General features: G+C 41.5%; 1 protein-coding gene across 1 annotated transcript in view; it reads left to right on the forward strand.

Moving 5' to 3' along the window:
• HLF (HLF transcription factor, PAR bZIP family member) overlaps positions 1-26,379 on the forward strand; it is a 67,221-nt gene that overhangs the window by 27,776 nt on the left and 13,066 nt on the right. Inside the window, exon 3 of the mRNA XM_015831886.1 lies at positions 24,431-24,651. Coding sequence (XP_015687372.1) covers positions 24,431-24,651 — 221 coding nt within the window. The remainder of the gene's footprint in view (positions 1-24,430; positions 24,652-26,379) is intronic.

The following is a 26,379-nucleotide window of genomic DNA, read 5'->3' on the forward strand; positions in this document are numbered from 1 at the left end:
GGATCAGTGCCTTGCTATTATCCCAGTCCACGTGAGCCATTTCTGTTCTAAGTATTCTCAAGTGATTGCAATACCATATGTAGATCTTTATAGTGGGAAATAACAGAATAACAGAGCTGGAAATCCCAAAGGAGTTTTTTCAAATGGCAACCAGAGTTTCTTTGTTTTTTCTTGAAGATGTTTTGCTTCTCATCCAAGAAGCTTCTTCAGCTTGTCTTCAAGGAAGAACAAAGAAAGTCCAGTTGCCTTTTGAAAAAGCACCTTGGGAACAACCATGAGAATCTCCATAGACAAATACTGTTGGAAGGGACCATGGAGGTCTTCTAGTCCAACCCCCTGTTCAAGCAGAAGATCCTATATCATTCCAGACAAGTGGCTATCCAATCTCTTCTTAAAAGCCTCCAGTGATGGAGCGTACTCACAACTTCTGAAGGTAAGCCATCCTATTGATTAATTGTTCTCATTGTTAGGAAATTTTTCCTTCTCTCCTTGGTTAGTTTCCACCCATTGCTTCTTATCCTGCCCTCTTCCTTGTGACAGCTGCTCAAATATTGGAATACTGCTATCGTGTCACTCCTAGTCCTTCTTTTCTCCAGACTAGCCATGCCCAGTTCGTGCAACCGTTCTTCATATGTTTTAGCCTCCAGCTCCCTAATATTTGTTGCTCTTTTCTGCACTCTTTCCAAAGCATTAACATTTTTTTTTTTACAATATGATGATCAAAACTGGATGCAATATTCTAAGTGTGGTCTTACTAAGGCTTTATAAAGTGGCACTAATACTTCATGTGATCTTGATTCTATTCCCTCTAGCTCTATCCTTTGATTCTAAACCTAGGATTTCATTGGCTCTTTTGGCTGCTGCGCACACTGCTGGCTCATATTTAAGTGTTGCCATTTCATATTTAAGTGTTGCCATTTCTGTTCTAAGTGTTCTCAAGTGATTGCATCAGTCTGCCGACTAGAGGCTAGCCCGGTATTTCTCCACATTGGAAACTTTACTATGTTTGGACTTCAATTCCCAGAATTTCCCAGTCAACCTGTTGGGTAATTCTGGGAGTTGTAGTCCACATATCTTAAAGCTGGACTAGATTGGGCTAGAGTGTAGACTGTTCATTTTTGCTTTGTACCATTCTGCCATTGCTTTTGCTCAGGGCTCCTTTTCCCTCTTTCTCATATTTATTTGGAGCTGCTGATGTATGTATACAGTGTGAAGACAACACTTTTCCATCACAAGGAAAGCAGTTAGGGGTGACTGGCCCTTCCCTCATGTGGATCAAAGTGTGTTTTTCCTGTTCTACCAGATTAGGACTATTGGAGCAAAATCCAGGGAAAGCAACATAGCTCACCAAGTTTTTATTTCAACTTTGTTATTTGGCAGGATGTTCATGCCAGGATTTGTTTGGATAGTAATCTGGTACAGTTGTGTCCTTCCTTCCTTCCTTCCTTCCTTCCTTCCTTCCTTCCTTCCTTCCTTCCTTCCTTCCTTCCTTCCTTCCTTCCTTCCTTCCTTCCTTCCTTCCTTCCCTCCCTCCCTCCCTCCCTCCCTCCCTCCTTCTTTCTTTCTTTCTTTCTTTCTTTCTTTCTTTCTTTCTTTCTTTCTTTCTTTCTTTCTTTCTTTCTTTCTTCTCTCCCTCCCTCTCCTTTAAAACGCAGGTTGAAACGAAAACTAAAATAAATGTTAAATCTAATGACAGAAGGAGAGAGTGGAGGCATTTCCTGAAGGAGGGGTTTCCCATAGTCTGGAAGCAGTGCAGGAAATGCCCCCCATAGCCCCCAAAATAGGCCTTGATGGTGGAGGAATATTTTTATAAGGGCCTCTCCGGCAGATCTTATGAATCAGTCACGTTTGCAGTGGGAGAGGTTCCCTTAGAGAGCATTACCAATACATTGTACTGATGCATTAAATTGTGTCAGTAGGCAATGAACAATCACTGCCATTTTTCTGATATAGGCATGATATAGTCCTCGTAAATCATACTTACTAGCATTATATTACAATAGACCTATTGTTGCTGCATTTTACACCAACTGCAGTTTCTGGATGCTTGTCAAAGATACTCCTTCGAAGAAATTTAGACTGAAAGCCAAAAAATGGCTTTTGGAACACTTAATCAATGTAGCCTTCCTCCCTTATTTTTTGTTATATTTTGGATCAAAACCCAACACCAAACTTAAATACAAAAGATTTTGCTTTAGTGTCCAAAATAGCCAACCAGTACCATCATTCTTTCCTTTGCTGCTGATTGTGGGGGGGGTGTGTGTGTGTCTTTTTTAAGTTTGTTTTTGCTCTGAGGATAAATAGTACTAGATTGCTTGCAGAAATATTATACTAGACAGGTGTCTACAGAAAAAAAAATTGCTTTCAGAACAAGGATTTATTATTGGAAAATTCTTTTTTATTCTACTCTAAGTTCACTCCCAGAGCTGTTTGCATCCAACTTAGTTCATGTAAACATATCAGAGGATCTGATTTTAGAACTGTAGAAAATGTTGAGTTTGAGTAGAAGATGGAACATTTATTTATTTAACAATGCAGACATGGGCTCTGATGGTGAAATATGATTCAGATGTCACCAAAGTGTGTTGTTAATTCTGTCACACTAAGAATTCTTTTTTCTTCTACTCTCAATTATCACTCCTTATTCTGGGACTACTGAGTATTTTAAATCCACATTGGTCTATTTGGGAGAGGTTTTAAAAATCTTTTTTTTTTTTTACATTTGCAGTTGCTCTTTCCCCCCAAATTACAAATACTTCCAGCTTATAATCAGAGAGATGAAAAGAGCTGCTAAAGCAATTGAGTGCAATCCTCTACTTTGTAGGAGAATTCAGATTAAGGCATTTGAGAAGGATGTTGCCATTTGGGCTAGATAACTTTGACGCTCCCTCTTAAACATATATAAAAAATAGAAGGAATGATAATATTAAACCTTATTTCTATTTAAAATACCTACTTAGCAAATTTAGATACCACCCATCTTGCTTTCAGTGTTCCTCCAAAACCTTGGGCATGATTAAGTCAAAGCTTGATTGATTTCAAAGTAAACGTTATGCTCAGATCTCTCTCTCTTATATAAATTAATCTATTTATATCGCATAGAATGATCCTGAGTATCCCAACAATTTGGGGAACACTCTGTCAGAATGTTTGACGCTCTTACTCACCTCTTTGGGAGAAAGTGAAATTGTCACTTTATCTGAAATTGTAAGCCCGATACAATTGTGTTTAAAAAAATAAGGAGTTTGGAGCCCATTTGAAGAAGGATGCAGACTTAATAAGAGAAATCTGATAGAAGAAATCTGAATGAAGACCAGGAAGTTTGAATAGAAGAACCAGAGAAACAGGAAACTGAGACAGACAGCTAATAAGGATGGAGCTTCGGAAAAATGTAATACTTGGGAAAGAAGATTAACTAATATAAAACAGGTTAGTTAAGAAATTGCAAGATCAAAGAGATGAGTTCACAACTGTGTCGGAAGAAAACCAGGCGGTAGGGAAAAATGGTAAAGAGCTGGCAACGAATTGAACCAATAGTTCAAGTAAATTGGAAGAACAGAGATGCTTGCATATTACTTCAAACTGTTGAAAGAAAAATCTTCATCAGGGTCCAGTCCAAGCCAGGAATAAACAAAATGGAGACTGCTTTAGAAAGAAGGTTGTAGTTTATTGAAGAGCAGAGCCAGACAGAAATGTGACTCTGGGAAAGCTGACCACCTGTAGCTGGGAGTGGTGGTTTTTTATACCTTCTTGGGCTTTTGTGTCTGAGGTTGTTTCATGATTTTGTAGCATGAACTTTACCTCAGCTTTTGAGCATGTCCTTTTGGTATTCTGATAGTGGTGGGTTAATCCTATTATGTCCTAACGGTCATGTTTTTAGGGTATATAGATTTTAGGGGTCTTTGTCTTTCTAATCTCATCAGCTCCAAGCTTCCTGGCTCTAGTCTTCCTGAATGAATCACCAAATCTGCATTTCTACAGAGCTGGTCTCTGCCTGGGGCTATTAAGAAAATTGGGCCTGCTTTTCTGCCTTTAAGATCCTTTGGGGAAATATAATATTCTGCCTTTTAACATTCCCAAAATATTTCTTTCTCTGGGGGTGTGTGCTGTCCTCCCACAAGACCATAAGCAAAATAAGCAAAAAAGACAGACAATGGTGATTTAGAGGGGTAGGGACAATAAGCCAGTAATTTTGGGAGGTTGCAAGTAATACAGACCTGAGTGGATAAAACAGGAGATGTATCTTAGTGGGAATAATCTCTTGTTGGCCATAGAAAAATGTTCCGGGTTTGTTGTATTACTTGATATAATTTTCCATGGTAATGGGAACAACATTTCAGCAAGGTTTAATTATGAAAGAAAAAATATCTGTGAATTTTAAGACATTGTTGTGATTATTTATAAATGATATATTTTAAACATTATGCTGGGACAGGCGCTGAACTTAACATTTTGGGAAAGCACTAAGTACAAAGTTGGGTGTGCGTATAAGAGGATTTTGGATGGAGTTTAATGGAAATCTTTGTTTGAAAAGCCTATTTCAAGCCTTACCCTTCGCTTTTTTGTATGTTTTGTATTTCAAAATGGCAAGCAAATGTACAGTTACGTTTTCAACATACTGGAGTGGGGAGATACCATAGCTTCAGTAAACTAGAGTTGCCTACTCTTCTTTATGCTAGTGTATTTACTCTATAATAGTATTAGTACCAATACTAAAATTTACAATTATCACTAGTACTTATCATCAAAGTACAGTATTAAAAAGAGAACACTCTAGAGAGAAAGTTGCACAGTGCTCAAAAGTTATTTCTGTATTTCTATTTCAGAATAACAATGCATTAGGAATTGAAGGCATAGGGCATTTGCCACTGAAGGAAAACATATCCAAATAATACGTAAAATCTTAATGGTTGCCAAATTCCTTCCTTCCTTCCTTCCTTCCTTCCTTCCTTCCTTCCTTCCTTCCTTCCTTCCTTCCTCATTTATCTTCTACCTTCTTTCCTTCCTTCCTTCCTTCCTCCTTCCTTATTTCCTCCCTCCCTCCCTTCCCCTAATCAAGAAATATCTCAAATCATGGTGCAGAGTTGGTCTCTCTTGGACAGAATCCTTATGTCTCAGATAGCAAACTTATTCTCTTGTCCTTAAGTACCAGAAAGCTTGACTGGTGAGAGTTGCTTTGTAAATAAAATATCTTGGGGTCTATTTAATAAGCTCATAAAAGATTTCATAAAGTTTCCCGTTTCTTAAAAAAGTATTTCTTTGAATCAACATCAAGAAGGGATAGTGCTGAGAGGGCTCCTGGGGAGTCTTAATAGTTGAGTTTCAGTGGTTGCTTTCCACTCTTAGACGTTTCATTTTATTTTAACTCTATTGGAGGAATCTTTCTGAGTCTTCAAAGAAATGCAGACATGGGGAGGTTTAGCAAAATGGAACTGTTGCTTTTTAATCTAATACATAAGGCCATCCATTGCTGACAATCATAGACTGTAATCTGAATGGGCCAGAGATGTGTTTGTAATGAACAATCACATATCATTTGCTTTTTTCAAGCTTTATTTTAAAGCTGTTTTATCACTAAGAGGCTTTTGAAAATCTTACAATAAATGCTGGTCCAATATATACACAATATATGTGTCTATGCGTGTTTGTATCACACTAATCTGCACATATGTAGAGATTATATATATATAGAGAGATTATACATATTACTGCATCCACATATAATAATAATAAAGTTGGAAGGGACCTTGGAGGTCATCTAGTCCAACCTCCTGCTCAGGCAGGAAACCTTATACTATTTCAGACAAATGGCTGTCCAGTCTCTTCTTAAAAACTTCCAGTGTTGGAGCATTCACCACTTCTGGAGGCAGGTTGTTTCACTGGTTAATTGTTCTAACTGTCAGGAAGTTTCTCCTTAGTTCTAGGTTGCTTCTCTCCTTGATTAGTTTCCATCCGTTGCTTCTTGTCCTGCCTTCAGGCGCTTTGGAGAATAGCCTGACTCCCTTCTTCTTTGTGGCAGCCCCTGAGATATTGGAACACTGCTATCATGTCCCCCCTCGTCCTTCTCTTCATTAAACTAGATATACCCAATTCCAGCAACCGTTCTTTATGTTTTAGCCTCCAGTCCCCTGATCATCTTTGTTGCTCTTCTCTGTACTCTTTCTAGAGTCTCAACATCTTTTTTACATCGTGGTGACCAAAACTGGATGCAGTATTGCATATATATGCATGTATGCAATACATATATGTATATATGGATGCATGTGTGTGTGTTTGTGTGCGTTTGTATGTATGTATATATTTCAACAGAGAAGGTATTTCATAATCAACCACTCCATATTTTCTCCATTAGTGTCCTTAGATGATCTGTTCTAGCTGCTAAAACTCATCAGACAAGTTTCTATTAAGCAATTAACTAGATAAGCAGAAAGTGAAATAGTGCTTCTCCCAGAGATTAATCTATTCTTATTTTTAAAAAAGAGACTAATTCCTTTCTTTTTTCTTTTTCAGTTTGTTAATACCCCCCCCTCCCCAGGTCATCAAATTCCAAATATTTAATTTCATTCATTGAAGATTGAAGGAAATACAGAAAGGCTCATTAAAAGAACAAAGTAGAGTGCCTACCTACCGAACAGACCTGTAAGAATTTCATATGAATAACGCAGAATACAGATATTGCAACTGATTCAATTACATAAGATTGTTTATATCCATTGCCATATGCCTCCTCCTTAAAAGGGTGCAAAGGAATAATAAATCTGATTTTTTTCATCTCTATAAAACCCAGACAATAATAACATGTGGTATCATTTCACTGAACCTTTACTAGCAGCCACTATTGGCATATGGAATACCAATCTTCCTTCCAAAATGGTTGAAACAGAACATTGAAGCGAAGAAATGTTTTGTCCTGTCCTGTTTTATCTTGAGACCAAGATAAAAGATTTAAAGTGAAATCTGTGATGATCCATGTTTTTACTCAGAGGAAAAGTGAATGAAGGTTATATTTAATTCAGGGAAAGATCTCAGAAACTGAGGGAAGGATTATTATTTAGCTTAACTCCAATGTGTGGAGTTAGGAACTACTAGGACTTTGGTTTCCCATACAGATGATAAGAAGTAGCACTTGGTTAAGCAATTTTTTTATTCTAATGGGTTCTTTTAATACAATAAAGGTAGGCCTCGACTTACAACAGTTTGCTTAGTGAACGTTCAAAGTTACTACGGCACTTACGGCTGTTTTTCACACAACCGTTGTAGCATCACCTTGGTCCCATGATCAAAATTCAGGCACTTGGCAACTGGTTCATATTTATGACGGTTGCAGTGTCTTGGGGGGGGCGTCATATGATCATCTTTTGCGACCTTCTGACAAGCAAAGTCAATGGGGAAGCCAGATTCACTTAAGAACCATGTTACTAACGTAACAACTGCAGTGATCCACTTAACAACTGTGGTAAGAAATGAGGCAAAACTCACTTAACAAATATTTCACTGAAGAACAGAAATTTTGGGCTCAATTGTGGTCATTAGTTGAAGACTACCTGTAGTAGTGATGAGGGCTTTTTTAAAAAATGGCTGCCCTCATGGACATAGGCTAGGACAGTGATGGCGAACCTTTTAGAGACCGAGTGCCCAAACTGCAACCCAAAACCCACTTATGTATCGTCGGGTGCCGTGGCCCATTGGCTGGGTGTGGCCCATTGGCTGGGTGTGGCCCATTGGCTGGGTGTGGCCCATTGGCTGGGTGTGGCTGCGGTGGTAACGGCAGACTGGGTGGGACTAAAAAGTTCAATCCATCAATTCCAACTTTGCAAAAAAAATTTTCCCCAGGAGAAGTTGAAATTGACTGATTGATTGAACCTTTTTTTTTTTTTGCACACGGCGGTGGAGGCCTAAAGCGAAAAGGTTTTATAAAACCCAGCTGAAGGCCTAGGACTGGGGCGACGGCACGCATGCCCACAGAGAGGGCTCTGAGTGCCGCTTCTGGCACCCGTGCCATAGGTTCACCACCACTGGGCTAGGATAACATACCCCTTAAGCAAAAGCAAACTGATGGAGTTGCTGTTTGACAGCCCTCTAATCTCCCAGGACCTCCCTTATTACCCCTTAACTTCTCTCAGTCTATTTTGGAGCAGGTTGGACAAAACACTGGGTACAGACTCGTCTTTTTTATATTACAGAAAGGCTTATTGGACCTAGGTAGAATTCAGTGGCATTTTAGTTTTTTTTATTAATCTACCTGCCTCCCTTTTTGTTTCCCTTTTTAAAAGTCAGCTGGAGCAGAGATCCTGATTGATATCAAGGGAAATATGCAGGGGCACGTATTACCTGCCCCTTAAACTGATTTAGCCGACCTTTTAAGAATAACATTAAGAACAGTTTGCCACTGAATCAGTATTTAGGGCATAATCGCATCCTGAATCCCCATGAAAAGGGGGAGATGGAAAGGCATGGTTTGAGAATGCCCAGAAGCGAAGAAAGGAAGTCAGTGCGATAGATACCTGTCGCAGCCTAATATTTATCTGGCCTGACAGATATTGCCTTAGTCTCACTGACATAGATCCTAAGAGTGAAGTAAGGCTCGGTCACATGCGCTGATGTGAGATACGCCAGGCGTGCATTTGGAATTTTCTCATTCCTTTAAGCGGCAGCAAACAGTGGACTGCATCAGATCTCTTTAAAATCACCACTGTCCACACAGTTGCCTTGTTTTTCAAGGAGGTCAGATGACAACTGCTAGCCGAAGTTAGAGGGTAATCACACAAGATCTGCATCTACTTTGGAATAATTGCTTCATTATTCTTGGAATTGGCACGTAGGGTACCTTCTCTGCATCTTTAGCTTTATCGCTTGACCTTGGCTGCAGAAAGGAACAAGCTGAGTATTTGTTTCTCGGCATACACTCCAAGGCTAAGATAAAGGTAGCCCTTGACTTACGACCACAGCCGAGCTCAAAATTTCTGTTTTTAAGTAAGACAGTTTGTTAAGTAAGTTTTATCCCATTTCATGATCTTTCTTGCCACGTTGTTAAGTGAGTCTGGCTTCCCCCTTTGACTTTGCTTGTCAGAAGGTCGCAAAAGGGGGTCACGTGACCCTGGGACCCTATGCAACCGTCATAAATATGAGTCGGTTCCCAACAATCTGAATTTTGATCAGGTGACCCTGGGGATGCTGCAACGGTCGTAAGTGTGAAGCATGGGTCATAAGTCATTTTTTCAGTGCCGTTGCAACTTTGAACAGTCACTAAACGAATGGTTATAAGTCGAGGACTAGCTGTACAGAGGAATCAGTGGAAAGAAGGGAGAAACATTCACTCCGTGCATTGTATATTCCCTGTTCATTACTGCTATAAAGATCCGAAATGCTTAGAATTGCCAACCTGGTTGCTTTAACCATTAGAACAAATGGGAAGTGGGCAGCTTTCTTATGTGCACATTTTAAAGCACAGTGTCTCCTTTTAGATGTGGAGAGGTTGTAGCCAGCCTTTGCCAGAGGCTCATTCATTTAAAAGTGGGATTTAAGAAGCTCAGATGTCAGGGTTCCCCCCCCCCCTTTGGCCTGGATCTGGAAGCACTTCAGAGGAAAGAGATATAAATATATTTTTGGCAGAAGCCATGCCACATGCCAAATTTCAAATGCGTAAACTTGAGCCTGGTCTAGTGATGCCTCAGCTGTGAGATCACTGTTGGCCGAAGCCGCTCCCCTCCTGCCAATCCTTGACACAGCCTGGGGTTGCTGGATATATTAATCACAGGTTTTGGATGAGAATTAATCAGAAGGTGTGGCATTATACATATGTTGGTAATCCAGACTGCTCTTTCCCCCCTTCTCTCGTCCGCCTGTTGCTATGATTGAATGAGTTAATAAACGATTCCGCTAATGTTTATTCAGAGCTGAGCCGAAGTGAGTTTGCGTGCAAGCATGTGAATGGCAGCACCACATGGCAAAGCTTTCCTATTTTCTCTCTGCTACCTTAAAACATCAAGCGTCTCAGACTGGTCTTCACATAAAGCAGGGTAAACTGGTAGAACGGCAGGGTGGTGTCGTGGGTGATACCAAGCCAGTAAGAGATGCACCTTAAATGATCTTCCGAATATATTTTCAGAGAGCTGAGCTGCAAAAAAAAAAAAAAAAGATCCACCCTCCCCTGCGTTTTTTATTATCAAGAAATAGCTTGTTCACTGATGCAGATGGATGTCCGTGAATCGATCCTGGTTTGCTGCAGTGTTAAATCAAACAGCAAAAACGAGGGTATCGGTGGGGCAAAGCAGTTGTGGGCTTCGTGGTCTCCTAACGTCTTCCTCTCCTATGGTTGTATTGTATAATTTGGCTTTTGAGTGGACCCGTAAGGCATGTTCAGAATCATCAGATAGAGCAGTGGTGCAGAGGAGAGAGTGTCATCTCTAGACGGTGTAAAGAAGAGGGAAGCTAAATATATTTAGCCTTGAGGAGATAAGATGGCAGGAAATGCGATAGCCTTCAAGTGCTTAAAGTATCAGACAGAAGAAGGCCATGACCCCATTTTCCTGCAGGGTGGAGGTCAGGGAGTAATATGTCCATGTCCTCCACTTTGCACTCAGTGACCTCAATGGCCTCTTCTAGGATTCTGTGGATAAGATACCCCTGTTCTAGAAAGTAAGGCGAAACTTCCTGACAGTTAGAACAATTAATCAGTGGAATGACTTGCCTCCCCGAAGTTGTAGGAAGTTGCTCCAACACTGGAGGTTTTTTAAGAAGACATTAGATTAGACCAGAGGGAGGCAACCTTGGCTCTTTTATGACTTGTGGACTTCAGTACCCAGAATTCCTGAACCAGCCATGCTGACTCAGGAATTCTGGGAGTTGAAGTCCACGAGTCATAAAGGAGCCAAGGTTGCCCACCCCTGGATTAGACAATCATTTGTCTGAAATGGTATAGGGCAGGGATCTGCAACCTTGACAACTTTAAGACTTGTGCTGGCTGAGGAATTCTGGGAGCTGAAGTCCACAAGTCTTAAAGTTGTCAAGGTTGCAGACCCCTGGTATAGGGTTTCCTGCCTGAGCAGGGGGTTGGTCTAGAAGACCTCCAAAGTCCCTTCCATTTCTGTTACTCTTCTATTAAAGAATACCTCCCTTATCACTGCAGTTATGTTCCAGTTTTCTGAGATCTTCTAAACATAGCAGTCTAGGATGCTAACGGGGTCTTTTGTGATAAGTCTGTCCTCTCCATTCCAGTATTGCAGTGATTCCCAACCTTTTCTATACCCCGCACCCCTAGAACGCTTCTGATATATTCTCGCACCCCTTACAAAAGTTCAAAATAATGGCAATGAATTATGCATATACACTGTAATTTTGAAAACCCAAGTTTTCACACCCCTTGGAATATCATTTCGCACCCCCAGGGGGTGCGAGCACCCCTGGTTGGGAACCCCTACAGTATTGGAAGCTGAAAGAAGGGATTAATATATATACCGGTATATATATTTGCACAATCAAACCAGCAGTCTTGTTTGTAACCTCCCATTCTGTTTCCACCAGAGTTTAGTTAAAATAAGGGTGTAAAAGCCTCTGTGTTTTCCTCCTATGTGTTTAAAATAGGAGACCTTAGTAAAAGGAGTAGTTTGGGGAGGGGTGGCCCTGAGGCAAGTCTCCAATACATTTTTGCCTCCCTTTCATTTGCAGTCAGGTGGATGGAGCCTTTTTCTATGGGGACACAAGACAAAAAAAAAAGGAAGTGTGTCAGCTGTCGCCTCCAGTACCCTTTAAAATAAAATCCACCCTCTCATCCCACTTGTCAATGTGAAGAAGACTGACACCCCTTTGATAGGATGGTTGTGAGGAGAAATTGGGTGCAGGGACTTGCTTCAATAAAAACAGTGTATGTGGGGGAAGTACTTTTTTTGTAGCCTAAATGTCTTATTTGGTGTAGGTGTGCAATATAGCCTGAATGAATATCCAAATAACTAGTAAAAACTTAATGGTTGCCAAATTTCTTCCTCCCTCCCTCCCTCTTTGCCTTGAATTGAACCAGTACTTTTTTTTTTTACTGTTTCCTGGCCAACATGAATATTTAGAGTTCATTTTCTTGAAAGAACAGGAACATACAATCCAGGCACAAACCATCTTCCTATAAATGCTGACTTCATAGTTTCCTAAGCAACACAGAAGAGGGAAAAACATACAGAGGAAGAAAAGTTTGGGTTTGTGTGTCCATGTGTCAACATTTACATTAGCTCAGCATTTCTAAATCTTGCTGCCCTTGAGATGGAGTGGAACTACAACTTCCAGAATCCTAGCCAGCATGGCTGGGGCAAGCTATTCCTTAAATCATTTTTTAAAATTCCTAGTATATAACAATACCTGAAATTAGTTGATCTCTATCTCTTTCTGTGAAAGACAAGCTGAAGTGATGTTATGTGACAGTTGCTATGGCAACACACCTACATCATGAAAGTAGGACATAGACTGAGTTTCAAAACAGCAGATTTTGCAAATTTCCTGAGCCCATCAGATTGTACATTGCCAGAAGAACTTCAAAATGGACACACACAGTCATGACGATGTGTGCAGGGCAAACATACTGTACCTCTTTCACATGTTTGATTTGAATTGTAATTGATCTGTGTTTTTTCCTGACACATGTAACTATTGCAAAGACCAACTTGAAGTTGCACACACGTACGTATTTGTGTGATATATGTTGGAATCCCTAAAGCTAAATATTTTCTTCCATGCCTTGCCCATAATAGAATGTTTCACTTGACTTCATGATGCTCCAAATTTTGAGGTTACAATTCAGTATTACTGCAGCTGCTAACTATTTGTAGAAGTAGCAACAGCACATTTCTTCTTGCCCTCCTCCTAAGTAACAGGTCCCAATATGACAGACAGACAGGCAGGCAGACAGACAGGCAGGCAGGCAGGCAGACATGGTGCTAGATTTGTTGCTTCTTGCTCAAAACCATAGGAACTCCGCTAACTCCATCTAATCTATGAACTCAGGAAACTCATAAGTAGGCCATGAGATCAATAACCCTATATATTCTGTTATTGCTCCCTAGCAATCGATATTAAACTATTGTTTTCATTTAACAGAATAACAGAGTTGGAAGGGACCTTGGAGGTCTTCTAGTCCAACACCCTGCTCAGGCAGGACGCCCTATAACATTTCAGACAAATGGCTGTACAGTCTCTTCTTAAAAACTTCCAGTGTTGGAGCGTTCACAACTTCTGTAGGGCAAGTCATTCCACTGGTTAATTGTTCTCACTGTCCAGGAATTTCTCTTTAATTCTAGGTTGCTTCTCTTTTTGGTTAGTTTCCATCCGTTGCTTCTTGTCCTGCCTTCAGGCGCTTTGGAGAATAGCTTGATTCCCTCTTCTTTGTGGCAGCCCCTGAGATATTGGAACACTGCTATCATGTCCCCCCTCATCCTTCTCTTCATTAGACTAGACATACCCAATTCCATACCCAATTATATGTTTTGGCCTCCAGTCCCCTGATCATCTTTTTTGCTCTTCTCTGCACTCTTTCTAGACCAGGGATGGGCAACCTTGGCTCTTTTATGACTCGTAGACTTCAACTCCCAGAATTCCTGAGGCACCATGGCCTACCTCTGTTCGGGAGTCTCAACATCTTTTGATTTAATAAACAAGCTCTAGCCAAGACTAGCAACTATGGATAGCCTTCTTTTCTATTCATTTCCAGAATTGTCTAAATTGGTATTTTCTCAGGTAGCCTGAATTCCTTGCTTGAATGATTCACGGTATAAAGAAATATTGTCTTTCTTCAGTCCAAATCTCCATTCATTTTAGCTTTATTGGGTGATCTCAAGTTTCACAAACTGCCTTTTTAGCTGCTGCCTTCACACGTGGGCATGATTTTGCAAAGCAGTATCATTTCTCTCCTCTTTTAAACTAAAAAGTCCCAACTCTTACTCCTCTGAGGAGAATTTACTCCACTTTTGGGTCACCTTGCTTGTTCTTATTGCACCTTTCCCAGCTCTAGGATACCAGTTTTAGAAGTACAGCAGAAAACTGCAAACCTAGTTCTGTTCAGCGTATTTCGTACTAGTAGAGCAAAAACGTTGAATTCGCACTGCACTAACCCATAATGTGTGCTTGCTTTTGGTAGAGTTTGTTCAGAGAATCTAATCACCGTTTGAGCTGTGATGGCACAGTGGCTAGGATGCAGTATTGCAGGCTAACTCTGCTCACATTGGCTAGGACAGTGGTGGCGAACCTATGGCACGGGTGCCAGAGGGGGCACTCGGAGCCCTCTTTGTGGGCACACGTGTCGTTGCCCCATCCTTGCCTCCCCCCGCGACTCCCTCCTCTCCAGCAGCCCCCCTGAAGGAGAGTCGCCCTCGAGCGTGGCCCACACGGAGCAGCGCAGCCAAGAACATGGCAGCCAGGCAGCGTAGACGACACTCTGCCCTCACACCCCATCATGCAGTTGATGCTGCAGGGCGCGGGCAGAGCGCTGCTGGGCTCCCTGGGCGATCTGCGGGGGGCCCTGGAGGTGGTGAGACGTCCTGTGGGCAGGCGGGGCGGGGGATGGGAGGGCAGAGCGGGGCAGGACAGGGGGGTGGAGCGGGGGCGGGGCTAGTTTTTGGGCACTCGGTTTCTAAGAGGTTTGCCATCACTGGGCTAGGAGTTTGATTCCTTCGACCCTGAGTGGCTCAAGGTTGACTCAGCCTTCCATCCTTCCCAGGTCGGTAAAATGAGGAGCCAGATGGTTGGGGGCAATTATGTTGACTCTGTAAAGCACTTAGAGAGGGCTGTGAAGCACTGTGAAGTGGTATATAAGTCTAAGTGCTATTGCTATTGCTATTGTAAATCGTGATTTATATTTTAGCACACTGTGCGGATCCAGCCACTTGTGACTAGTCAGGCTATCATGTTTAATCGTAACAGTTAGAACAATTAACCAGTGGAACAACCTGCCTCCAGAAGCGGTGAATGCCCCAACACTGGAAGTTTTTAAGAAGAGACTGGACAGCCATTTGTCTGAAATGGCATAGGGTTTCCTGCCTGAGCAGGGGGTTGGACTAGATGACCTCCAAGGTCCCTTCCAATTACTACTACTACTACTACTACTTCTTCTTCTTCTTCTTCTTCTTCTTCTTCTTCTTCTTATTATTATTATTATTATTATTATTATTATTATTATTATTATTATTATTATTATTATTATTATTATTATTATTATTATTATTATTATTATTATTATTATTATTTGTTTAGCTAAGTCCGTCAAAGAATGCCATTATAGTATATTTGCTCCTGTACTGGATTCTTCAGATCTGAAAGGGAAATTGGTAGGAGAAATAAGATGCCTCTTGTGTTAGGGCAGTGCTGGTCAAAGGACAGGCTGGGTTGGTCAGGGTCTTGTCTAAAAAAGCAGGTGAGTGCTCCTTCGATATCCAGTTTACTGACATATTTTCATGCTCCAAAACCTGAAAGACACTTGACAGCACTAAGACTGGAAGAGAGGCCGTAGTAAAAATAAACAAAGCAAAACAAAAACACATCCCCTCCCCTTCCCGCTGCACGCTCGCTTTGGGGAAAAAAATACATGGCGTGGAAAATGCTCCCCCTGCTGGAGAAAAGTTCACATTGCTTCCTTGCTCCTTCACAAACCAGCAGAGCTTGCAGCTGTGTATACATTTCTTCTGGACATTGGTGTATTTGCTGGGGAAAACAACACATGAAACTAAGGAACAGATAGTTGCAAATTTCCGTTCACATCTGCTTTTAATCACTTGCTCTGCTATGACTCATCTGTGCAATAACAAAACTGAAGGGATTATCTGAGATTCTATGGATCACTTTTATATTTCATTCTCCTTCCTAAGAATCAAGAGCAGGGTATGCGTTAGTTCTGCTATCTTATAAGGCACACGATGCTAATAGAAAGTGCCTTGCTTACATGAAACCCATGGGTTTCATGACTGAGCACTGATTTGAATTTGGCTCAAGATAAAAAACAATAATAATCTCCCTCCAAACATGCCATGATTGTTATAGTCTGTTAGTTGTCATTTGAGGCGTTCCTGTAAATGAGCATGACGAGGACTTTTAGCTGTGTGTAGAGTTAGCTATCCTAGTTGCTTTCTTTTGCGTCATAGGTAAGTAAAAAGGGTAGAAAGAAGGCCCTGACATTCTTCTGAAATTAGGCCACAAGGGTGTGGTGCAAAAACACCAAAGAGATTTGGCAAATACTATTCCGTAGGGAACAGAAAAAGCACCCAAAGTACTCAGGCCCATTTTTAAAAACTCTCTAAAATCAGAACCAAGTCTTAATAGGTTGGCTGTGGCTGTGCCACAGAAGAATGGAGCAGTAGGGCTTGTTTTTTCTAACTGAGCCAGTTAACACTCAAAATGCTAGAAGCAAATGTTTTTTAAGTGTTCAACATTTTTAAAAAGGTTCATTTGAGGTAGAGCCTCAAGGTTTCTGTTAATCTGTCCTGTTAACATTTTCCTTCTAAATCAATACACTGAGTGAACCCAGACCAGCTAAAGAGGACCCTGGGACTTAGAAGAAGGGTCTTCTCTGTAGTGGCTCCTTCCATGTGGAATAACATTCCCTTGGAAATAAGATGGGCCCCCTCCTGGCTACTAAAGACAGAAGGCTTCTAAAGGTTCTGTCAGTGGGCCTAAGGATCCCAGATATAAGGACCCGCTTCAAATCCTCTTCCCAAGAAAGCAGAACTCTTGGAATGATGTCATCCCAAAAGGAACTTTTATTAGGAGAAGTTGACAGCAGGCATAGAAGGCAGGATCTGAGGGGTTCCCGCGCAAATCAATAGATTAAAATAGCAAGAAGCAAACCCCGCCCCAATAGTTCATCCGGTCAATTCACAGGCCAATCCCCAGGTGATGAGTCTGCTGTGGGAACGGGGCTGATAAGGCGTAGTTCCCAAGGTTGTGAAACTGTTGTTAGGTCTTCGCACCTAGTCTTCCGTAGCGAGAGATAAGCCAGATGGCTGGAGGCGCATTCCTTTCTCACCCCAGGCTGGCATCAAGGGGAAACAGTTCAAAGAACAAGCAGATAGAGGAAGTGGAGAGGATACATTGTAGGAGCAGAAGTGAAAGGAAGAAAATACATTGTAGTTCCCATAGCTTCCCCCCTCCCCCCAGGAGTATGACAGAACCCGCAGGAAAAAATAAGAAAGGATCTAATAGAGCAAAGAGCCCCCCCTCCCAATATGTGGGTTCTGACACCAGGTGGATTTGGAGCTTATCAAATGGTGCATATGATCATGTTTGTCACCACCACAGATTGTATGAGTATGTGTGTCTCTGGGGTTTTTATTTTGTTATTTTGAATGTACACCATCCAGAATCATAATGTGTGAGTTGGGGGGCTATATAAATCTTAAATTCTGACTCGCACCAGAAATGGAGTCAGCAGCACAATCAGATGGCTCAGTTTAGATGGAATAGAAAACCATGACTTCATATCCCCAACCTCTGCTTATGCCTTCTCCTTTCCACTCCCACTTAATACACTGCAATTCTTTCTCATTCATACAAGCCATAATTCACAGAAGCCATAATTTGTCATTTAAACACAGAAAAGTATGATTTGTCTAGAGTTGCAGAGTTTGACTGTAATGGCAGATTAATTTCTGTGAACAACACAAAAACAATCTGAAAATCCAAGAGAGGTTGTGAAAAAAGAGCACATAAACACAAGTCTGTAGTGCAAATGGCCAAACACAGGTTTGCCATTATAGGTGATGCTACCCCATAAATGTTGAATCAGAAGCAAATCCTACTGAGCTGAGTAGCATTACAGTCACTTTTGGATGAATTGTAGCCGATACTAGCAATGCTAAATATTATTTTCCAGCATTTTTTAAAAAAACAATTTCTGCTTGGGTTGATGGATATTTTTGTTAGATTGTTTTTCATGTTTGATGTGTGTATGTGGGTGGCTGGTTAAATGTATGCACATATACGTGTGTATGTGTACTCCATGCAAACAAATCACATTTGCAGAGTTACCACAAATTACTATTATTTATTCAATTTTTATAGCCGCTCATCTCAGTCAAGTGACTCTCAGCGGCTTAATATTCTAAAATACAGACTAAATAGTGATTGCTGACAGCCCAACATAATTGGATATTTGAGGGTTGGCTGACTTCAGACTAGCAGAGCTGGCTTCATAATTTTTCAAAATTTCTCACTATTATCACAAAGACCTAGTGCAGAAATCATATGCCTCGAAGAACACCGAATATCTTCCAGTGCAAAAATTTCGCTCCTGCTTACTTCAGTCTTCCTTCAGTTTTGCGATATAATTTAAGGCAGGAAAGATGAGCATCTAGTCACTGCTGTTGTTAAATATTTGTGAATCAGAAATTTTTCCTAATCTGTCATATTACAAATCACACAGAGATTGGCCAATTAATCCCAAGATGCCTTCTTTTTGCCTTGCTGTAAAATCTTCTTGCCTTTTTTTCCTTTAAAAGAGGCTAAATCTTGCTGGGTCAAGATGCCTTGAAAAGATGAAAGTTTAGGCATTAAGTTTGCATAGTATTGCTTAGTGGCATGGGTGATAATCCATAGATTACCTGTGACTTCATTTATAAACACCCTTAGTTCTTACTGATTAAATTTGGTGACAAAATGGCCCAGCTTTGGTAAAATAATGTGGTGGTGGTGGTGATTGGTTGGTTGCAGAGTCAGCCAGATGTTTAGATGGGATTTGGCATTCTTGTCCATCTATTGAGTCCATCCCAAGGATCTGGGATGGGCAGATGTTGTGTGATGATATTAAAGGTATTGCTACAAGATGTAAGCTGTTCCAAGTAAAGCTGCCTTTTGCAATTGACTGATGGTGTTTTTGTCAGTGCCGATGACGTTCAAGTGATGCTTCAGATGATTGCACACAAAGTGCCCATTACTACTGACTGGTACCATTTTTGATTTCTTTTGCCACAGTTGTTCCACTTTTACTTGCAGGTTTTTGTATTTTCTGATTTTCTCCAGTTCTTTTTCCTCTATTCTGTTGTCTCCAGGTACTGCCACTTCCACTGTCCAGATGTTGTTGTTGTTGTTGTTGTTGTTGTTGTTGTTGTTGTTGTTGTTGTTGTTGTTCTTCTTCTTCTTCTTCTTCTTCTTCTTCTTCTTCTTCTTCTTCTTCTTCTTCTTCTTCTTCTTCTTCTTCTTCTCACAGTCAACCAGATGTTTAGACTGGATTTGGCATTTTTATCCCCCTATCAAGTTATTATTATCTCTATAAACTTAAGTGTGGGTATAAAAGTTTCAAATTCCACTCCCACCCTTAACCCCTTCCAAGAACTCCCAAAATACTCAGATTTGTGCTGCAGAAATTGGACCATATCATATTGAAAATCGGTGTACAATTTCATTTTGGTTTTACATGAGTGGGTAAAAAACGTGAGTGGGTTTTTAAAGAGAGAACTGTCTACTGTTTCTTGCCTCTTTCCATATATAGTCTTAAGCACTTGAGGACTCTTCCCCCAATTCATCCCTCTTCTTTCCAGTGACATAATTCTCCATTTTGTTGGGAGATAGAGTTGAAACCCCTGACTCCTTCAAGGTCCCTCATCCAGGCTTTGTTGGTTCTCCAGATGTGTGAGACCTGAATTTCCAGCCAGCATGTCATAGAATTTAATCCTTGTGTATCTTAATTTCTCGTGGTCCCACCAGGGCCCCTTCAGTGTTTTGCAGTGGGAGGTCTTCTCATGAGATGAAGGAAATCATTAGAACTTATCCTTAGAAATATCTCCGAAATGATACTTTGTAAACTGATCTATTTTATCTTGGGAGACAGGGCTGTTTTATTGAGTAGGCATTTGATGGCTAAATAAATTAGGATTGTTTTACAGATGTATCTGTGTGTACACACACACACACACACACACACACACACACACACACACATACACACACACGTTTTTAGCATTGTATGTATAAACATGCCCAATCACTAAGAATGAAGTCCAAAATATGAATACATTTGGGTGTACTTATAAAAAAAACTAGGAATTTCTACCAGATCTGGGCAATGATCATACAGTGACTCTAAATAATTGGATTCAGGATTGAATCAAGTCAGCAGCCTATTGAAATAAATGCAGAAGATCGTGCAAGAGAAAGAATGAAATTGTGACAGAGTCTCATCTGCTGAGCATCCAGTTGATTGTGCATTCATTTTCAGGGGGTGGATCAGCTTTCTGTTCAGCTGAATTTATCTGGTTAATTAAGATAGAATTAGAAACAAAAGTGAGCATGAATAGCAGCTTCAGAGAGCTATAATGCGGAACCAAATATTTGCCTTAACTTTAGGAAGAAGCCCTGCTGATTCTACCCTGCAGCCTTTCTGCTCCGCTGACCATCTCTTGTACTTGGGTGTTGTCACAGCTGCACAGTTTGCTGATGCAGAGTTATTCTGCTGCTCTTTCTGCTAGGCATGTGATCTTTTCCACACTGTCCTCCTTTGACCCAACTCGAACTGAAGCATCCCAAATTGAGAATTTAAGCATCCCAAATTGAGACCGGATCTCACAAAAGGTTTCAGTAGGCACGTTTGTACCGTTGTGAAATGGACAGGGACGTAATTTTGTTCATGCATGTCAGTGGATTGAGCTGTAGCACTGTACAGAGGTTAATTGCAATTTTATTGTTAAACCCGTGTTCCTGTCCCTGGTAGAAAAATATCACAAAGCAACACAATATTTGATATAAAAGTAAAAAAAACAAAAACAACCCAAGAGAAATATCTCTCATTCACAGATGGAAGAACCTGCTTGTCACCTAACGTGTGCGTTGGTGCGTATGCACACACACATAGCCACACATACAAGCAAACACAAACCCCAGCTATGAAAATGAGGAATGGCAACTTCTTCAAATCCTGTAGCAACGTACACCATGGACTGTAGTTCAGTGCAAGCTGACATGGGGATTCACAGGTTTGGTTTTGAGGGGAAATATGCGGAACGGTGTAATTGATGCAACCAGTTGGGCAGGTTTCAAAACGTATCGTCTTGGAAACATCCCACAGTCTTGCTTTTGGTATCACAACAGTACAGGTGAGAGCATGAGAACAATAGAGGTTAGGAATGTTCATGCTGTGTTCAAATATAATGGGTTCAAAGAGCATCTCGGAACATCGCAGCCAATATTACCCATATCGCTCGCACGAGATAGAAGTGCCTCAGCGGCGTGAAAACCTCCATATTGGTTGGTGGAGGGTTACAATATATGATGCATTTCGAAGTAACTTTATGCAGAATGGTCTGAAGTAGTCCTCGACTTAGAAAAGTTTATTTAGTGACCATTTGAAGTTACCGCGGCACTGGAAGAATGCGACATGGCCATTTTTCACACTTACAACCATTGCAGCATCCCCAGGGTCACATGATCAAAATTCAGACGGTTGGCAACTGCCTCACGTTTAGGATGGTTGCAGCATCCTGGGGGGGGGTGCCACCTGCTCGCCTTTTGCGACCTTCTGACGAGCAAAGTCAACGGGGAACTAATTTAACCGTGTTACTAATTTAAGAACTGCAGTGATTCGCTTAACAACCGTAGCAAGAAATATCGCAAAATGGAGGCAAAATTTAGTTAACAACTATCTCCCTTAGCAGCAGAAATTTTGGGCTCAATTGTGGTCGCAAGTCAAGGACTACATGTACTATAAAGCATGGCCAACCGTCCATCATTATAATAACGATATTCTTGCAAAAAGTCTGAAGGAGAGAATTGGATGCTGTGCTGGAACCAAGAGTTCTTAGTTTCCTGCTCAGCCGCTGAGGGGGTTTCCTGGCATCTGCCACAAATTAGATGTGTAAACAAGACTAAGCCTACCATCAAATGCCACTTTTCGATTTTATCCTCACTACTATCATCTGTTCAGTTAGCAAAACTAAAACAGCATATGCCCACTTTTCAGCACCTTGGCACCAGGCATCCTGGCCCTCAGTGTGAGAAGGAGACTTTCTATTATTGGTACAAGAGAGGAGTCTCTTGATCTCTCCTTTATGTTTGAAAAAAATTGGGCCGAACTTCTCCTCAGGGCTTTTTGGCCCTTTCTGCCGGCAAATGCTATTGCAATGCTTCATAGAAGGAATTCAACAAGGCGCAACTTCCACTGAATCAACATTTTTGTGCCCTCCGAAAACAGCTTTCCTTCTACCCCTTTCTCCCGTAAAGTCCTGTTATTTTGGAAAGTGTGCTGCTGATACACAGTGTGCTGCAATGAACAACTCGAGAGGCTCGCACTTGAGATGATTTTTTTGCTTTGAGCACAAACCCCAGCTGGCCGAGAACAAAGCCCATAAAGGGTCAGAGATGTGTCTCTTGTGCAGCGTATGGAAGCAAGATGAGCCAGTGAGCATATAGGTGGAGAAAGAGCTGTACAAATAGATCCCAACTTTCCTTACATAATCTGATTTTCACGGCTCAGCGCACCAACAGTCAATATGACCAATCAGCTGTTCAGGAGAGCGAACAGGTACCGATCTGGCATTCCTACAGTCCAGCTTTTCTAACTCAAAGTTTATTTCAAGTGGCATTGAGACTTTATAAAAAAAAACATTCATTTAATAAAATAAGGGGAGGAATCTTGCTTTCTCTCCAGCTTTATCAGCCACTCTGGATCTACTGCAGGCTAGCTGGCAACTGTATATTGGTGCTGCTGGAATGAGCCAACATTTTACGTAAAGGGGTTGGCTGAATGTGGACAATAATTTCAAAAGGGGGGGATCTGTGTTAATTCCATTACCTGCTCCTTTTTTTAAAGCGATGAATTGTCACCTGATAATTCAGCATGCCCCTGACTTCCAGGGATTGGTCTATATTGGGAAATACCAGCCCAATATTCAGAATTAGGATTTGAAGTCATCCCAGGACAGGTACTCATTCTGACATGGTCTGTTCATATTCTTGGGCATTCTCAGTCCTTATTCAAGCTTTAGATAAATCTTGCTTACTTCCATATGTAAATCTGGAAGGCGCCGTGCTGAGTTGTCTCATCCTAAGCATCACACTCACAAGAGGAATCTTTTCTGGGCATCCAATAGATGACATGTATTGACACCCTCGTGGCCAGTGGGTATGGTCTTACTTTCTCATATATTAATATAGTCTGGTTTATTTTATTTGTGTTATATCCCATCTTTCATTCAGCAGGTTGAAGTAGTATACATGGCGCTCCCTCTTATTTTTCACCACAGTAGCCAACCTGTGAGGTAGACTGGCCTGAGAGAGAATTCCCAGCCCAAACTCACCCAGGGAACATCTCTAGCTAAGGAGGGACCTGAACTCGGATCTCTCTGCTCCCAATGCAACATCTTAATTGCTAATAGGTCTTAAATGAAAACAGGAGAGGTAAACTGGAATCTAGTATGATTCAGTTCTTGAGGCCTTTCTTAGTTGGAGACTTGTATAAACCCAGGCTTCTCATTGTGTCTCAGAGTAAACTTTCTAAAAGGCTGTCCTGTGATATAGACACCAATGCCTACCAAATAACTGTAGCAATATTAGGGCATTTATCAGTTGATATTAGTCTTGGAAGCATTATGCCTTGAATCAAAGGCAGAATGACTTAATGCTAATTGCTAGAGAACAGTACAGTGGTTGAAAAGGGCATTTGCCCTCCTATCCTTCCCGAATGGATCTAGATGTGACAGAATACTGGCTCTTTTTATGTTCTTAGACAGTCCAGTGAGTACGGCTTAGAGAGCATGCAGTTGAAAACAGAGAGAAGACAAAGTATATTACAAATGGATCAGAGCTTGCTTTCCTGAACAGAGGGGGGGGGGTGTAAGCACCAACTTACTTAGAACTGGGCACCAGGGACCGGTTACGTGGAGAGAGGTTTTTCTGCAGACTGGAGGGTGCGTGGTTTTGTGGGCTGCCTGCATCCCACAGATGGGGCTTTGCTTGTTTGTGCGGCCCAGTTGCTGGCATGCTGTGGCCCGGTACTGGTCCACGGACTGAGGGTTGGGGACCCCTGACTTAGAAGACAAGAAAGTGGAAATGTGACGGATTATAGTCTGCAGAGGTTAAGGTGGTTAACTGAGCAATATTATTATTTTACTGTTTCAAAGCATCGTTTGTGGAGTCCTTGATCTCTCTCTGCTCAGGCTATTATCTTGCAAGTATTTCATTTCCCACCCCTCAGTGCCAGAAGGGAATGGGGTTTGTTCTCTATTCATACACACTGGCTTGCCCTGCCCGCGGTAACATAGCCATGCTACTGTATTATCCAACTAGGTAACATAATCAGTGTTAGAAAAGAATGGGGTTTCATTCCTTTCTAACACTGATTATGTTACCTAGTTGGGTAATGAAACGTCTGCAAGAAAACAACCAAGCTCAGAGAGCACCAAGGACTCCGCTGTTCAACCCCGAGCGTCAAATACTTTCTTCTACTGATAAAGCATCATTTCTTTGGTTTCTTCAGGTCAGATCTTGCCTACAAACCGAAACACGCCAAGTCCCATTGATCCCGACAGCATTCAGGTTCCAATTGGGTATGAACCAGACCCTGCCGATCTTGCTCTTTCTAGCATTCCTGGTCAGGAAATGTTTGACCCTCGCAAGCGCAAGTTCTCTGAGGAGGAGCTCAAGCCCCAGCCGATGATTAAGAAAGCTCGCAAAGTCTTCATTCCCGAAGATCTGAAGGTAACTTGGGACTGGTGTCTAGGGCTATGCCGAGGTCCAGACTCAAAGGGGAAAAGGTAAATTGGAGGATGCACAGGTAGATAGGTTACACCCGTTGGCAACTTCTTAAAGAAACAGTGTCTTTTTCTGGCCTCTGCCACGGTTTGATAAAGACAGGAAGGACAGCAATTTGAGGTGGTACAATGACATTTGGCAGGAATAAAGGAATATTGTATTATGAGAGCAAGTGAAAGAGAGCTCTCCAACCGAATCTCCACGAGTGGAGTTGGCAATCCTAGATTCTTAACCTAAGTAAAGTAGAAATTGCAGAGGGTTTCTTTTTTTTTGCTGCATTCATTTTAATTTTTGTACCCTTCCTATTGGTGAACAAGGTGGGATCACCTTAAATTCAGGATGGTCTTCCTTTCAGGGAAGTGTGGTCTGCTTCTTCCCTGAAATCAGATGTTGTCCAGTGAGACTACTTCCAAGAGTATAGATCTTGAATTGAAATTCTCCATTCCCTTCTGTGCTCAGAATACTGGACACAATGCTGTACCAATTATAAATAGGATAACCACGAAGAACTGCAGATGCAATAAATCTTGCTTCTAAATCCTGAGCTTCTAATATGCACAGGATGGCAAAGATTGTTCAGAAAGATTTGTGACAGAGCTTAAAAAAAAAAAGCCAACTCAGGCAGGGTGGGGTGCTAATCCCCTTGAGCAAGTTGTTATTCCAGCATGTATTATCTCAATTATTTTAAAAGAGTCACCAGGGTTCTTTTTTTTTTTTAAAGACAATCTTGTTTGCTATATAATTCTGCGGTCTTAGAAAAGTTAAGAAACTCTCTGCGTACATTTTTGCCTTCATTTGAGACACACAAACCTGTGAGCAGAATAACAAAAGGGAGGAGGTGTTTTTTTTTTTAAAAGACATTAAATGCAGAGAAATCTTAGTAAAGTTGCTGATGATCTTTGTGAACTGGATTAACAGGCAATCACTTCCTGGAGTTTGCGCTGCTTTGTCTTGTTCCCATTCCTAGCAAAATGCTTGACCAAAGTTTGTGTTTCCTTGTGTTGATTGGTGGCAGAATTTGGGTACAGAGGCAAGCACAAATTAGATCCACTGATAGTCTCTGGTCTATGTATGATTTCAAGCATTTGCTGTCCTCTCAGACTGGGATTAAAGGTTTAGATTTTGTATTTTTTTTTAAATACAAGAGATGTGCATGGCCTTGGTAATTCAAGAATGAATTGAATTGAAAGTTGCATTTTTTTCCTGGAGAGGAATCAGATGGGAAGTAAGCACTGCAGAAATATATGAGCCAATATCCCATCCTTCTTAGAAAGAGAGACCAGTTGGCGGCTGTGGCCAGGGGGGCGTTTTACCGGGTGCGCCTGGTGCACCAGTTGCGGCCTTTTCTGGACCGGGATGCCTTGCGCACAGTCACCCACGCTCTTGTCACCTCCCGCCTGGACTACTGTAATGCTCTCTACATGGGGCTTCCCTTGAGGAGCACTCGGAGGCTCCAGTTAGTCCAGAATGCGGCTGCGCGAGCGGTGATGGGAGCGACTCGTTGCTCCCACGTAACGCCGCTACTGCGCGAGCTGCACTGGCTGCCTGTGGCCTTCCGAGTGCGCTTCAAGGTGTTGATTATCATCTTTAAAGCGCGCCATGGCATTGGACCTGGTTATATCCGAGACCGCCTTCTGCCACAGATTGCTTCCCACCGGCCGATACGCTCCCACA

This window comes from Protobothrops mucrosquamatus, unplaced genomic scaffold (assembly GCF_001527695.2).
Source record: "Protobothrops mucrosquamatus isolate PMUCROS unplaced genomic scaffold, P.Mucros_1.0 scaffold_285, whole genome shotgun sequence".
NCBI lineage: Eukaryota > Metazoa > Chordata > Lepidosauria > Squamata > Viperidae > Protobothrops > Protobothrops mucrosquamatus.